The following is a 13,898-nucleotide window of genomic DNA, read 5'->3' on the forward strand; positions in this document are numbered from 1 at the left end:
TCCCAACCGCTCCTTGTTTTCTTTTTTTTTTTAATTTTTATTCTGGGCCAGCTTTAGCTCTGAGGCCTCGCTGCTGAAAACATAGATACAATGTTGCGGTCCGGCTGGCTTTCAGTCCAGCTGGTTTCTGGGGTTTTGTTTAGCTTCTTATTTGCAACATAGTACATAGTTGCTTAGACTTGCAGCTGAGAGGCCGGCAAGTTAGGCGGGGAACGGAGTCCGCAGTCACTGAAGCAAGCAAGCCTCCCTGCTCGCTTCAGTGCATGGCTGCCGGCCGCCATCTTGGTTGACAGTTAATTTGCATAAGGATATGCTAATTAGCCAATGGGAAGGGTAGCGGTCGTATGCTAATTACCATGTTTCTCTTTTATTAGTGTAGATTGCTATTATTATAAGCTGACAGAAGCAGTATCTTTTTTTCCCATTAACGAAATTCTTTTAATAGTAAGGTGCCAAAATTAAGTTCAGGATGTATATTCTGGAAAAAGACTACTAGCCTATTAAGTCTGATTTCTTCAGCCTGGCATTCAACTCTCCATAAACCCATTCTTTTTTTTCTTTTCTTTTGTTTTTTAGTTAAGTTCTTACTGATTTTAGAAAGAGAGGAAGGGAGAGGGATAGAGAGATAAAAATATCGATCGGCTATCTCCTGCACGTCCCCTACTGTGGATCGAGCCCACAACCTGGGAATCAACCAGTGACCTCTTGGTTCATGGGTTTATGCTCAGCCATTGAGCCACACTGGCCGGGCTAACCCCATTCATTCTAACCTATTGAATTATTACCTCCATCCCACAAACACACGCATCTCATTTCTATTGGGTTTATCTTTCAAATATACCTACACTTTCTTTTTTGATAATATTGCTGGCCTTCTTTTTCTACCTACTCTGAAGTACAATCCAAATTCCATCTTCTCCACCCTAATTACATATCCTAAACTGGCCTGTAGTACTACATGAAAAGCTTTACAAATAATTAATTTCACCTGCAACCTGGTTATAAACACTTGGAAGGCAGTTACAAAATAACAGAATACTACTAACCACATGATATATTCTCAGGAATTACAGTAGCATTCTTTTTTTTTAAAAGATGCTTAACATTTATTAAACTCAAAGTACTGTGCTAGCAGTGAGCAGACAGTGGCAAACACAACAAACACAGCCCCTAGCCTCATGGAGCTAGGATTATAATGCATATGATAGTCTAACATCATAGCCAACAGCTGCTTACAAAGGTCACTTTCATCATTACTAAATTATAAACCTGTCATTACAGAAAATAAATCTTTTTTAAAGGAGACCATGAAAACCAATTCTTGATAACAAAGTAGTACACAGTATACACTTTCTCCTTCCTACTTATTTATATAGGGAGAAACTTTCCTGCTTTTACAATTACTAAATGATTTCTGAATCTAAAATTAGTCCAAAGAAATTAATATTTTCATGCTTGCAACTACCGTTGCCAAAATTAATGGCTCAAATTCTCTCATTGATCCTGTTCCTTCAAGTATGATTGTCATGTATACTAGTGTGGTTTTAAACTCTCATCGGAAAACATCCCTTGAGCCCTGACGGTTTGGCTCAATGGATAGAGCAGCCGTGGGCAAACTACGGCCCCCGGGCCGGATCCGGCCCGTTTGAAATGAATAAAACTAAAAAAAAAAAAAAAGACCGTACCCTTTTATGTAATGATGTTTACTTTGAATTTATATTAGTTCACACAAACACTCCATCCATGCTTTTGTTCCGGCCCTCCGGTCCAGTTTAAGAACCCATTGTGGCCCTCGAGTCAAAAAGTTTGCCCACCCCTGGGATAGAGCATTGGCCTGAGGACTGAAGGGTCCCAAGTTTGATTCCAGTCAAGGGCATGTACCTTGGTTGCGGGCACATCCCCAGTAGGGGGTGTGCAGGAAGCGGCTGATCAATGTTTTCTCTCTCCTGATGTTTCTAACCCTATCCCTCTTCCTTCCTCTCTGTAAAAAATCAATAAAATATATTTTAAAAAAAAACATCCATTGAATTTTATAACTGTCTGAAATCAAGGAAAATGCATAGCTCTATGACTTAGAGCTGTGAGAATTCTGTCTCAGTTTCTTCTTCCATATGATGAATAATACTTGATGCTTGTCAAGTGCTTAAGACAGTGTGTAACATATATTAAAGTGTCAACAGCAGTTAGGAATTCTTAATTTATGCCAAGAAAGCATAATTTCTAAATATTCATGGCATTTAGCCAGCTTCTTCTAGGTAAGAACACACTTTTTAGTACTGAGTTTATCAATAAGAGAGTGCTCTGATCTAATCCTAAAACTTTATTAAAATGTATAAAATTAAAGAATATATTATCTTAAATAGCTTTAATGAATCTTATATTATAGCCTTAACTTTAACAAAACATACAAGTTTAAGAAACAACTTAGACACAAGTTTTAAGTTTTTTAAGCACAACTTTTAAGAAAAAAATCCTGGGAAATCTAAATTTAAGTCATTTATTGTCAGGAAATAATATTTATGGGAATTTCCATCCTAAATTTCTGTTTACCTAATGGTGAGGTAAAAGGAATACAAATTCATATTTTTCTCTCACAGATGTACCACAAAATTGCCCTCTGAAAGTAATCATTGTGTAAAGAATGCTATTTCCCATGCCTAAAATCTCCCTAAATATGTAACAGGTAGGAAAATACTTTTAGCCGTGTAAATCAATTATTTTAATTCCATTAAAGATATGTATTTCAAATGGCATCTAAATGCAATTTCTGAATTTCACTAGTTATCAGACTTGACTTCTATGTATAGGAAATCAGTGAGGTTCTCTTTTCACAAAAGCAAACTTAGCCTTCATTTTCTCAGTTAAGTTATTCATCTGATTACTGTGCCTCTAGCTAAAAATAAATATATGAACTCAATTTTTTTTCTGAGTAAATTTATCTAAATTTACTTTTTGTGACAAAAGGCTAAAGCTAATTGCTAAGAAATCCTGATTTCAAATGTCAAATATGTTTCATGTTACATAAATAAAATATATATTCCAAGTGTACAATATCTTTAAATATTTTCATGAACTTATTTCTCAATGCAATTTATATATTTTTTCCGCCTTTGAAACAGTGATTCTCAGCCAAGGGAGATTTTTGCTCTCTACCCCGGGGGGGTGGGGGGGGGGGGGGGGGACAGTTTTTGATTGGGGTTGGGGTTCTTGGGTGCTATAGGTATCTAGAGGGTAAGGCCTAGGGATCCTGATAAATATCCTACAATGCACAGGACAACATTGCACAACAAAAATCATCCTTATCAAAATGGCAATAGTGCCAACACTGAGAAACCCTGCTCTAGAACTACCCCTAATGCTACTAATGAAACAATCCTTCCATACTTTACACTCATTTCTAAAAAACAAAACAAAAAACCACTTGTCAAACAAGTCTACCACAGGCACTGAAGCTAGCTAGCTATGAGAAATAGCTAGCCTGGTGTGTGACCTTAGGCAACTTATTTTACCTGTCTAACCCTTGGTTTTATCAGCTGCAAAACAGAGGCATTAATAGTTTTTACTTCATAAAACTATTGCGAAGATTATACAATAATTATAATGTATTGAACAGACCCTGGCATAAAACAAATGGTAGTTATAATTACTGTTTTTCACATTAAACCTTTAAACGTGCTCTTTTCTTCCTTAGAATATTTCGTAAGCTTGCTTACTGAAATTATCTGCACAGCTATAAAATTCCAATGTTCTGTGTTTATAAAATATGCATGAACATTCATTAAATTATGTTTTTTCCCCATACCATTTCCTACCATCCTCTCCATCAACTAATAGAACTGATAAAATCCATAATAGTTTATTTTAGCCAAAACCTCCTCATTTCTACAATCAGACATCTAAAACCAAAAGAAGGATGAGCTTTACAAGCAACCATTTAAAATCATTTACCTGAAATTCAAGATACAATTTAAAATATAAATGTGGACATTTAACGAATATCTAAAGTATAAAGTTTGTGTAAAAACATGAATCTTAAAAAAATTTTTAATTGAAAATAATAGTCATTTATTTCTCCCTAAATATGTAACAGGTAGAAAAACTGTTAAAGAAGCATCCCAATGGTGTGAATAACAACATATATAAATGCATTCATACTTTAATAAAGATAATGGTAAAAAATGTTAAACATACTGGAAAACAAAAAGAATATAAATCATTTCATATATTTCCTGAAAACAAAGAGAATATAAATCATTTCATATATTTCCTGCTAAAATCCATAAATTAAAATCATTTATCCCTGATTGAAAAATATTCCAGATGGAGCAATTCAAGTAGAATTTGTGTGAGGAATTGTTGAGAAATGAAGGCTAAAATTTAGAGAAAGAAAGCTCAAAAGCAAATACCAATCAAAAATAGAGTGCAAAAACTGTCACACTGCAAATGCAAATTCTGAGTTGGCTTTTTAAAAAAAATGTTTTCACTGATTTGAGAAGGGGGAGACCATGGATGTCAGAGAGAAGCATCGATCTTCAGCCTTCTGCACCACCACCCCTCCCACCAAGGATTGAGCCACAGGTGCCTTGACCGGGAATTTAACCACGACCTTTGGGTGCATGGGACAATGTTCAACCAACTGAGCTTCACCGGCTGAGTTGGTTTTAAAAACTCTGTGCAAGTGAAGCAAAAACAAAAATGGGAATTAATCCTAGGTGTTTCATAAAAAATAACCAATAAACTATTTAGCCTATACTTAATTAAGTAATGTCAGATTAGTGCCAAATGTCTTTTCCAAACACCAAATTGTCTAAGATCATAACACATTTTTTCATGAAGATAATCAAATGTCACTTAGCAACTCAAGTATTATCATAACAATAGTTTAAAATGAATTTACTTTTTGGGGTAATGAAAGAGTGATGGTGGTGGAAGTAAGGGAGAAAAACAATGGGCAAATCCCTACCTGAACCAACTGGAGATGAGCCAACACTAAGACTTTGTAAACTTCCATTCCTGAGCAATGTAGGAGATTTCTGAAGACTAGAGCTTGTTATACTTCCTGCAGCTGATGCTACAGATGATGTTGGTGAAGCAGAAGAAACTGAGAGATGAGAAACATTCTCTTGATTTTTGTTTCCTTTGGGTCTACCAGGCCCATGCTTACTTTGTTTATTTCCTTTTCTTTTCTTTTCCTTTACAGTTTCTTCTTCTATGCCAGAAGTTTGAGCCCGCTTATATCCTGCTGTAGGAAGGCTGGAATTACCCAAATCTCCAGGTGAATTTTCAAAGTTTTTAGGCTGTGAAATAACAGCCGAGGTCGAAGGGAGACCAATTATGGAACTAAAACTATTTACCCCCCCTTCCTGGCTTCCAGACTCTCCTTTATGTACATCTTTGGTTGATGATGACTGTTGGGAGTGAGTATAACTGTCATTACGTAGATCTGAGTCTGTAAAGCTCAAGAAATCCTGGGGAGACTGTACTGAACTTCCCGAAGATGATTTTACACTGCCTGGAGTTCCTGAAAAACTACCTGTAGTTAAAAAAAAAAAAAAAAGGGGGGGGGGGGATAGGAAAAGAAAAAATTGGATGCAAAAGTTCCCATGAGCAATAGAAATGAAACAATCATCAAAAAGAGAGGGTAAAAAAAACCACTATAAAACTTAGGACATCACTTATGTAACAAAGGTAGATTTTTAAAAGGGTTATTACTGAAAACAAAATTATCTATAAAATTATCTTTAAAAATACTTGTCATTTTATAGTCATTAAATTGAATTTTAAGCTATTACTTATACAACTACCAAGATATAAGTTGTGCTTTATTTAACCTACCTTTTACCATGGCAGCAATCCTCAATTCTTCCCCAACTATGTGTATACTTGAGGAAGAACTGATGAATAGCAAAGTCTCAAGGAGACTTTGATAAGACTATAAATGGACTCTGAATAGCTAAAGGAACTTCCTCTTTTTTAATTAGTAAAGATATGATTATGAATGTTTCCAACATACAAGAACCAAAAAACGTTTGTTAGGTTATAAGTTCTGAGTTTTAACTTCTAGATAATGTTGGTGAATGTTGTCATTTAGTTAAAGCTATCCCACCAAAACTCAGATTTAATCAAATAATAATAATCACATAGAACCTAATCTATATATCTTACATTCTCCCAGTCTACTTCCCATGGAGCTGCATAAAGAAAAGAAACCAGCCACTGACAATCTGCTATTGTTTTTCTGAAAGTAGTCATTGGAAAGGCTCCTCTCATGAATCTCTTTCACAACTGCTTATTCTTCCCATACTCTTTCAGCGGTTCTCAACCTGTAGGTTGTGACCCCTGAAAATACATCCTGCATATCAGATATTTACATTACGATTCTTAACAGTAGCAAAATTATAGTTATGAAGTAGCAACAAAAATAATTTTACGGTTGGGGGTCACCACAACATGAGGAATTGTATTAAAGGGTCACGGCATTAGGAAGGTTGAGAACCACTGCTTTAGATAAAGAACATTCGTCATTCGTAGTCCCACACACCATATAAAGCTATAAGAGCCTCGGGTTCTTATTAACCTGACAGGAAAATAATATTGTTGAGATGAAACAACAGTTTGGTTCATCATCCCATGTCACCAAACACACTTGCCAAATAAAATACCCAGACTTAGTTGTGATCACCTGTTTCATAAAACTAAACTCTGTCATATTTTAACTAATGGATTTAGAAACAAAAGCTCAAAATAAAGTGTTTATTAGAGTAGGAAGGAAATTCCAAGCTAAGTGTTAAATTTTATTGCAGAGCTCATTCATAAGTAATCACACATAAATCCACCTAAATATTTACAGATATATTTTTTCTCGCGCACAAAAATTTATTTTTAAAGTATCAAGGTTTTGATTTTTAAATTTTAGCTCTTCTGAAATGGCTTATTTTAAAAGAACATTAATAGTTTAAAATTTAACTCTTTCAAGACAGTATCTGTTTTATGCATTTATAAAAGTATTTGTTCCTATGTTAAGCATTTTCCTATGTTAAGCATGTCCATATAGAAAAGCATACATATCAAGAAGCTATCTACAGTTCATCAATGATTTGCTACTTAATTAGAAACTATAAAGAAGTTCTTTATTATCCATTCTGATCTGTCTTCATCTATCTTTTTTCTACACATTTTTGTTTTTACAGCTGGTGTTAAAAGCTTACTACACTATAGCAAATACTTTCAAATATTTAGTATACCCAATACTTTAAATGCATGTTTTCTAATATTCACATACTAACTGCAATGAAAAAAAAATAAAACCAATTATTCTAAATATCCTATCTTTATATTTCAACTCTTAAAACTCTTACAGCCTATTACCTCAGATATAAAAACATAACATATTCGCTACCATATCTTAACAGAGGCGGGAAAAGACTCAATGTTATGAAACTTAAGAAAATGAGAGATTTCTTTTCTAAATGGATTGTACCTCAAAGACATTAAAAACTCAACAATACAATTTTAACAGTAGAAAATAAGGTCTTAATTGTAGAGAACAGGTGACTAACTTCTGCTAATATCACATTTAAAATGTGAATGAAGTTACATTAAAATTAAATTATTTTCCATAGTGGCATAAAAATAAAAAATATATAAACTTATTAAAATAAAACAGCAAATTTGGCATTTTATTTCTTTTCTATTTGTCTATTTTTTTTTTTGTATTGTAAGGCAAACAAAATATATATGGGACTTGAAGATCTTGAAGCCCAAAATAACTATTAGTTTAAAATATATATAGTTTTTAATAAAGTCTGCCGACTAAGCAATCTCTCTACATATATAAATTATATTTTGGTACATTTTAGATACAATTTTTATTATTATCAAAACCTTGAATGGAGTAAAGAAAAGGGCTATTTCCTCCTCCTCCCCTCACTTACTCCTAGGGAACAACGGGGAGCATTTACTGTATACTTTACTAATATATTTATCTCAAGCAGTTTTAACATTTCTCAAAAAAGTTATGTTCATGCTAAAAATTATACAAAGTTAACACTTAGAACACAGGGCTAATGTAGTTTAAAGTTTAGATGCATTACTCTGTTCTCCATAAGAGGGTTGCCATGTAAAACGCAACATGCCCAGTTAATTTTAAATTTCAGTTAAACAACAAATTATTTTTCAACTAGGCATGCTGTAAATATAGCAGCCTTGCCAAAAGATATGTAGGCTTAGCAAAATTCTACTTTAAACATCAAGCTTTAAAATAAATGCCTTCATAATCAACAACTACTATTTACCAAGAACTATTTAGATCCCTTAAAAAATTACCCAGCATTTGTTTACTTACTAAAAATATATCTTAACTATTTTAGTATATAATTAGGAAAGGTAAATAAAAACAATTTATAAAAAATAACTGGTCTATAGAGCAGAAAGGAAAACTCAAGCTTTTGTTTTTTCCTCCCCAGACTTAAAAACTTTACTTCATATCTATTTAAACATTAAAATTACAGTTCAACTTTGGAAGGACATGTCACAACATAAAAAGAAAGCAAAAGTCCCAAAAACATTTAAACAAGGAACACTAGTTTGAGAAGTAATCTTACTACAGCAACTAACTGTAAAATAATCTCCAATGACCCATTAGTTATAAATAAAAAATAAATTATTTTATAAAACTTAACTACTATTGATCATAAGAACAAATATTTTAACTAAAACATCATAATTTATACCTTGCTGGAAAGGACTAGCAGCTGACACAGCCGTTCCTGGATTTCTTCCACCAGGCTTTCTTCCCCTTTGACCTGAGCTGTGAGTTGAAGATTTCTTCCCTTTGCCCTCCGACCCTCTAGCCTCTGAAACATCTTTTCCACTAGTTGTATGCGCAGAAACTTCCTGGAAATTTGCATTTGTAAATCGTGCTGCAGTATCTTCCAAGCGCTTCAATGATCCAGATATAGAGTTGCTGCTAGTGCTCGTATAAGTCTAACATTTTCATTGGGAAAGGAAGTAAAAGGAAAAAAAATTATTATAATTTCACTATAGATAAAAAAAGATGGGACATTAACAATAACAAATAATTATTGAACTGGTAAGATAAACATAGGCAAGTTTCTGTTATAAAAACAAGTCAGTCCACCTAAGCAAATTATGTAAAAACAGCTATTTTAGAGTCTTTTATAAATATTATTTTTAAAAATGTAAATGACTTATATTATGGCTGTTTGAGCATCAAATTGCAGCAATCAGTAAAAGTACATATTAGACATTTTTATTCAGTGACACATAGTAAATAATATTGACGGTATTTGTTTCTCAAGCTACAGCATTCTCAACAAGAACATACTACTTCTTACACATAAAATTAAAATCAGCTTTATTGTTCAGCACAGGAAGACAACAATTAGAAATGAGGTGCTACAAAGTGATTAGAGGAATATATCCATGAGATTATAAGGCTAGAGCTAGCACAGGCTAGACCAAGAATTTTAAAATTCAAGGGAAGGCTACTTTTCAAAAAGAAAGATTAAAGCCTTTAAAACAGAAATTATTTATTCCAAGTACTAAGGTGAGAAAACAGTTATATTTTGCAGTTAAGATTTTTAAAGCTTAAAAGTATTATTATACCCTAAAATTTATTCCCAATCATCCCGTTGATCTAGATATGTTAGGGAAAAGAGTAAAATAAAGATTTGCTTAAACAATTAGTTTCCACTTTTTAATAATCATTTTAATACAAGGCGTGTGGAAATAACAGCAAACTGAATGACTATGAAAATGGGAAAATGTATTATACCTGATGTACATTTTGGGAAATAATGGGAAAATCTATTAAAACAAATGTTACATGTTTCAAAATGAAAGATGTGTAAGGTCCATAGGGTCTGGGATTTTTGCTGCTGTTAAATTCACTAAGTTCCTAGAATATAACCAGTCCTAAATTTCTGTTGAATAAATAAATTATTAAATATTTTTCTAATACATGTATCTGAAATCTCTGATGCAATACAAATGAAAAATCTAAAAACACACAAAGCTGAAATTTCCCACATATAACCACCACTCAATACAAATGTCACATAAATCTGAAAAATGAGAAAGTGACAATAAAATCGAATTTCAAAATAGTTGGCATTTTTAGTAAAATCAATGTTCAGAAAAAAAATAAGAGAATACTTCAAATGTTTGAAAAACGAAATATTCCCCATTACTACTTTTCTGCTATCACTTCCTGGTGCTTCCCCACCCCACATCATTTCACTGCTGTAACAGATTTTCATCATCAAATACGAGACATTACCTCATAAAAATAAACTATAATCAGTATTTTAGCAAACTATAATCCATAAATAAGAACAAAGAGTTCAATGTAAATTTCAGAAGAAAACACTCTCATTTAACAATGGTTAAACTTCACAGATTATTTCAGAAATATGAATGCATGCTGGGCAGATCACTTAGGAAACCACCCACTTCACTTCTTAAATAATTTTCCCAAGTAACGAAAGTTATTCCTGAGGTTCTCCATGCTACTCACATCTGACCCTAGTAAAGTTCAAAGTCATCTAAACAAAACAGTATTTCTTTATTCTTGTTTGTTACTTTCTCCATGCATAAAATAAGTAAAGGAGAGAAAACTGGGTGGAATAGCAAAATCAATATATTATTTGCTTCCATCTAGCAATCTAAATTAGGATTGGTAAACTTTCCCATTCATTTACCAGAATATCCTTGTTTACCCCTGGAGTAAATATTTATGCCCATAAATCTAATGAAAACATGACTTTTAGAAGAAATGGTATTACAAAGAAAGCAATGAATAAAAAGCAAATTTTAGTGACAAAAGTCCTATTAAATAAAACTTAACATTTTTAAATTTTATTTTTCAATTACAGTTGATATACAATATTATATTAGTTTCATGCGTACAACGTAGTGATTAGATAGTACTTATTATATACCTTATGACACAACATTTTATTTAAAAAAACTTTTAGCCTGACCAGTGTGGCTCTGTGGTTGAGCGTCAATCTATGAACCAGGGACATGCGCGTGCAGAAAGCCAATCAATGATTCTCTTTCATCATTTAAGTTTCTATCTCTCTCTCCCTCTCTGAAATCAATAAAAATATTTTTAAATAAAAAATTTAAAAAATTTTAAATTTCAAATGATATCACAAATTTCTTTTTAATCCTTACCGAAGGATGTTTTTTAATGCCTTTTTAGAGAGAGAGAAAGGGAGAGAGGGAAGGAGAGACAGACAGACAGACAAAGAAAGAAACATGGATGTGAGAGAGAAACACTGATGGGTTGCCTCCCGTACTTGCCCAACCAGGGATGGAACATGCAACTTGCGTATGTGCCCTGACCAAGAATGGAACCCACAACCTTTTGGTGAATGGGGCGATGCTCCAACCAACTGACCCACCCTGCAAGAACTATCAAAGATTTCTTAAGCAAAACCAAAACAAAACAAAAAACCTTTAACATGGGAAAAATCTTAAATGATTTCTACTAAGTGAAAGAAACAAATCTGAAAGGGCTACATACAGTATAATTCCAATTATGTGATATTCTAGAAAAGGCAAAACTAGGGAGACAGTAAAAAGATCAGTGGTTCTCTTTTGTCTTGGTGGCAGAAGCAAGATGACGAAGGGGACAGCATTACTGGGCAAGCACCGCAACAAGAGGCACGCGCTGTGCTGCAGCGTCTGCTGCGGCTTAAAGGTCTACCACCTTCAGAAGTCCACCTGGAGCAAGTGCGGCTACCTGCCAAGCGCAAGAGGAAGTATAACTGGCCCAGCCAGTGTGGCTCAGTGGTAAAGCGTTGATCTATGAACCTGGAGGTCACGATTTGATTCCCGGTCAGGGCACATGCCCGGGTTTCAGGCTTAATCCCCAGTAGGGGGCGTGCAGGAGGCAGCTGATCAATGATTCTCTCTCATCATTGATGTTTCTATCTCTACCTCTCCCTTCTCTCTGAAATGAATAAAAACTTATTAAAAAAACAACAACAACCTTTGGCTGAGGAGTCTAACAGTTAAAAAAGCATACTTAATTAAAAGAAAAAAAAGGCTATATAAGTTTTACTCAAAGAAAGACCTCTACCTTAACTCCATGTTTGTAGGTTAACTTAGTATCTATACTAATAAAAGCATATGTGGTTGTCATGCCCTCACGCTGTGATGCCCTGACGCTGTAACAATCCATCACCAGGAAGCTGCATGCGCAGCAGGGCATGTACAGGTGGGTGGGGACTTGACACTGCATGTGCAGCGTGGAGGCGGGTCCCGCAGCTCTGCACAGCGACGCCGGGAGTCCCACGGCTCCATGCAGCGCGGAGGCGGGTCCCGGTGGCTCCACACGGTGATGCCGGGGGTCCCGGTGGCTCTGCGCAGAGCCGCAGAGGCAGGACCCCCGGCTCTGGCCTACCTCTTTGGGGCCATCCATAGAGGAGCCCCGGATGGGTGGGCAGGGCCTACCTCTTTGGGGAGATCGGTAGCAGGGCTCCTGCACTGTGAGAGGGCACAGGCCGGGCTGGGGAACCCCCCACCCCCGAGTGCACAAATTTTGTGCACTGGGCCTCTACTTTATTCCATAATATGCTTTTAATAATATGACACTGTGTAATGCCATTATAAACACACCAGAGGCCCAATGCACAAAATTCATGCAAGGGCCTTGGCCCTCGAAGCCCTGGCTTCATCTGTAAGGTCTTCGAGTCTAATTAGCTTATTACGCTTTTATTATTATAGATAACCAACTCAAAATCAAGAAGGTGTTGAAGGAAATAAAAGGAGATGGTAGTGGGGTAAGTCAAAAAGAGACACAATGAGCAAGCCTAACATCACAAATCTGTTGTTTCCTCAGTTTTACAACCTAAATATTCATAATATGGGCATCTCACTGCTCTGAAAGCAACTGTAGTGCTTAAAAACACACATTTTTTCATGTAAATTGGCCCATAAAATGCAAACTAACTATTTCAGCTGTTATTGAACTAAATAAAATATGGCTTTTTCTTTTTCTTTTCCACTGGAAATAAAACTGGATATTTGGTCATATTGATTCTCTAAAGAAGTGCATAAAGCCCTGGCCGATGTGCTCAGTGGTTAGTGTGTTAGCCGGAGCATGGAAGGGTTTCAGGTTCAATTCCTGGCCCTCCATGCAGGAGAAGGCCAATCCATGTGTCTCTTTCACATTGATGTTTTGTATTTCTTTCTTTTTCTCCCTCTCACTCTCGCTCTCCCTCTCCCTCTCCCCCTCACTCCCTTCCACTTTCTCAAAGGATCAATGGAAGAAATGTCCTCAGGTGAGGATTAATACACAAAAAAAAGAAGTGCATAAATACTTTGGTCTACATTGAAATTTACAAGCAACTTAATGAATTCTTTAAAATAGACATTTAGAATATGAATCGTTTTTGTTTTATGGCTAACTACAATTATTAGTCCTCAAGATAAGATTCAATGCCGATATACTATTAATTAGAAACAAAAAAAAGTTTCCTACCTCGAACAAAAATTTTAAATTACACTCAAAATTCAACAGCGATTCTGTAATAGGTAACCAAAGAAATAGCAGTTTGTTTACTATGCCCTTACAGTACTCTACAAGGCTCTGTAATAATATTTGGGAGAAGAAAACAGAGGGAAGAGCAACAACCATGATGAAACATAATGCTGGTTTTATAAAATGATGTCTATTCAAGTGTCTCATAAAGGCCACAAATTTTTCACTAATCCAACTATAAGAACAGAGCACATAAACTATCACACATGAAGTCTGCTGAAAAAGAAAACTTTAAGAAGGTGGGAGGGGGTAGAGAGAGATGGGAGGGCCCCATAAGCTGTTGAACAGCCTACTTCACATGCTATTGGAATACAAAAAGAAGAGT

The 13,898-nt window shown here is 34.9% G+C and overlaps 1 protein-coding gene across 10 annotated transcripts in view; it reads right to left on the reverse strand.

Annotated features, from left to right (window-relative positions):
* Nucleotides 1–13,898, reverse strand: part of MLLT10 (myeloid/lymphoid or mixed-lineage leukemia; translocated to, 10) — a 224,038-nt gene that overhangs the window by 81,491 nt on the left and 128,649 nt on the right. For 7 of the 10 annotated variants that reach the window (XM_014539374.1, XM_014539373.1, XM_014539368.1 and 4 more), the window contains 2 exons: nucleotides 8,733–8,985; nucleotides 4,964–5,533 (listed from right to left, as the gene is read on the reverse strand). In XM_014539374.1, coding sequence (XP_014394860.1) covers nucleotides 4,964–5,533; nucleotides 8,733–8,985 — 823 coding nt within the window. The remainder of the gene's footprint in view (nucleotides 1–4,963; nucleotides 5,534–8,732; nucleotides 8,986–13,898) is intronic. The other 3 variants (XM_014539375.1, XM_014539377.1, XM_014539376.1) reach the window with 1 other exon arrangement.

The sequence above is a fragment of the Myotis brandtii genome, unplaced genomic scaffold (genome assembly GCF_000412655.1).
Source record: "Myotis brandtii unplaced genomic scaffold, ASM41265v1 scaffold215, whole genome shotgun sequence".
Classification (NCBI taxonomy): Eukaryota; Metazoa; Chordata; class Mammalia; order Chiroptera; family Vespertilionidae; genus Myotis; species Myotis brandtii.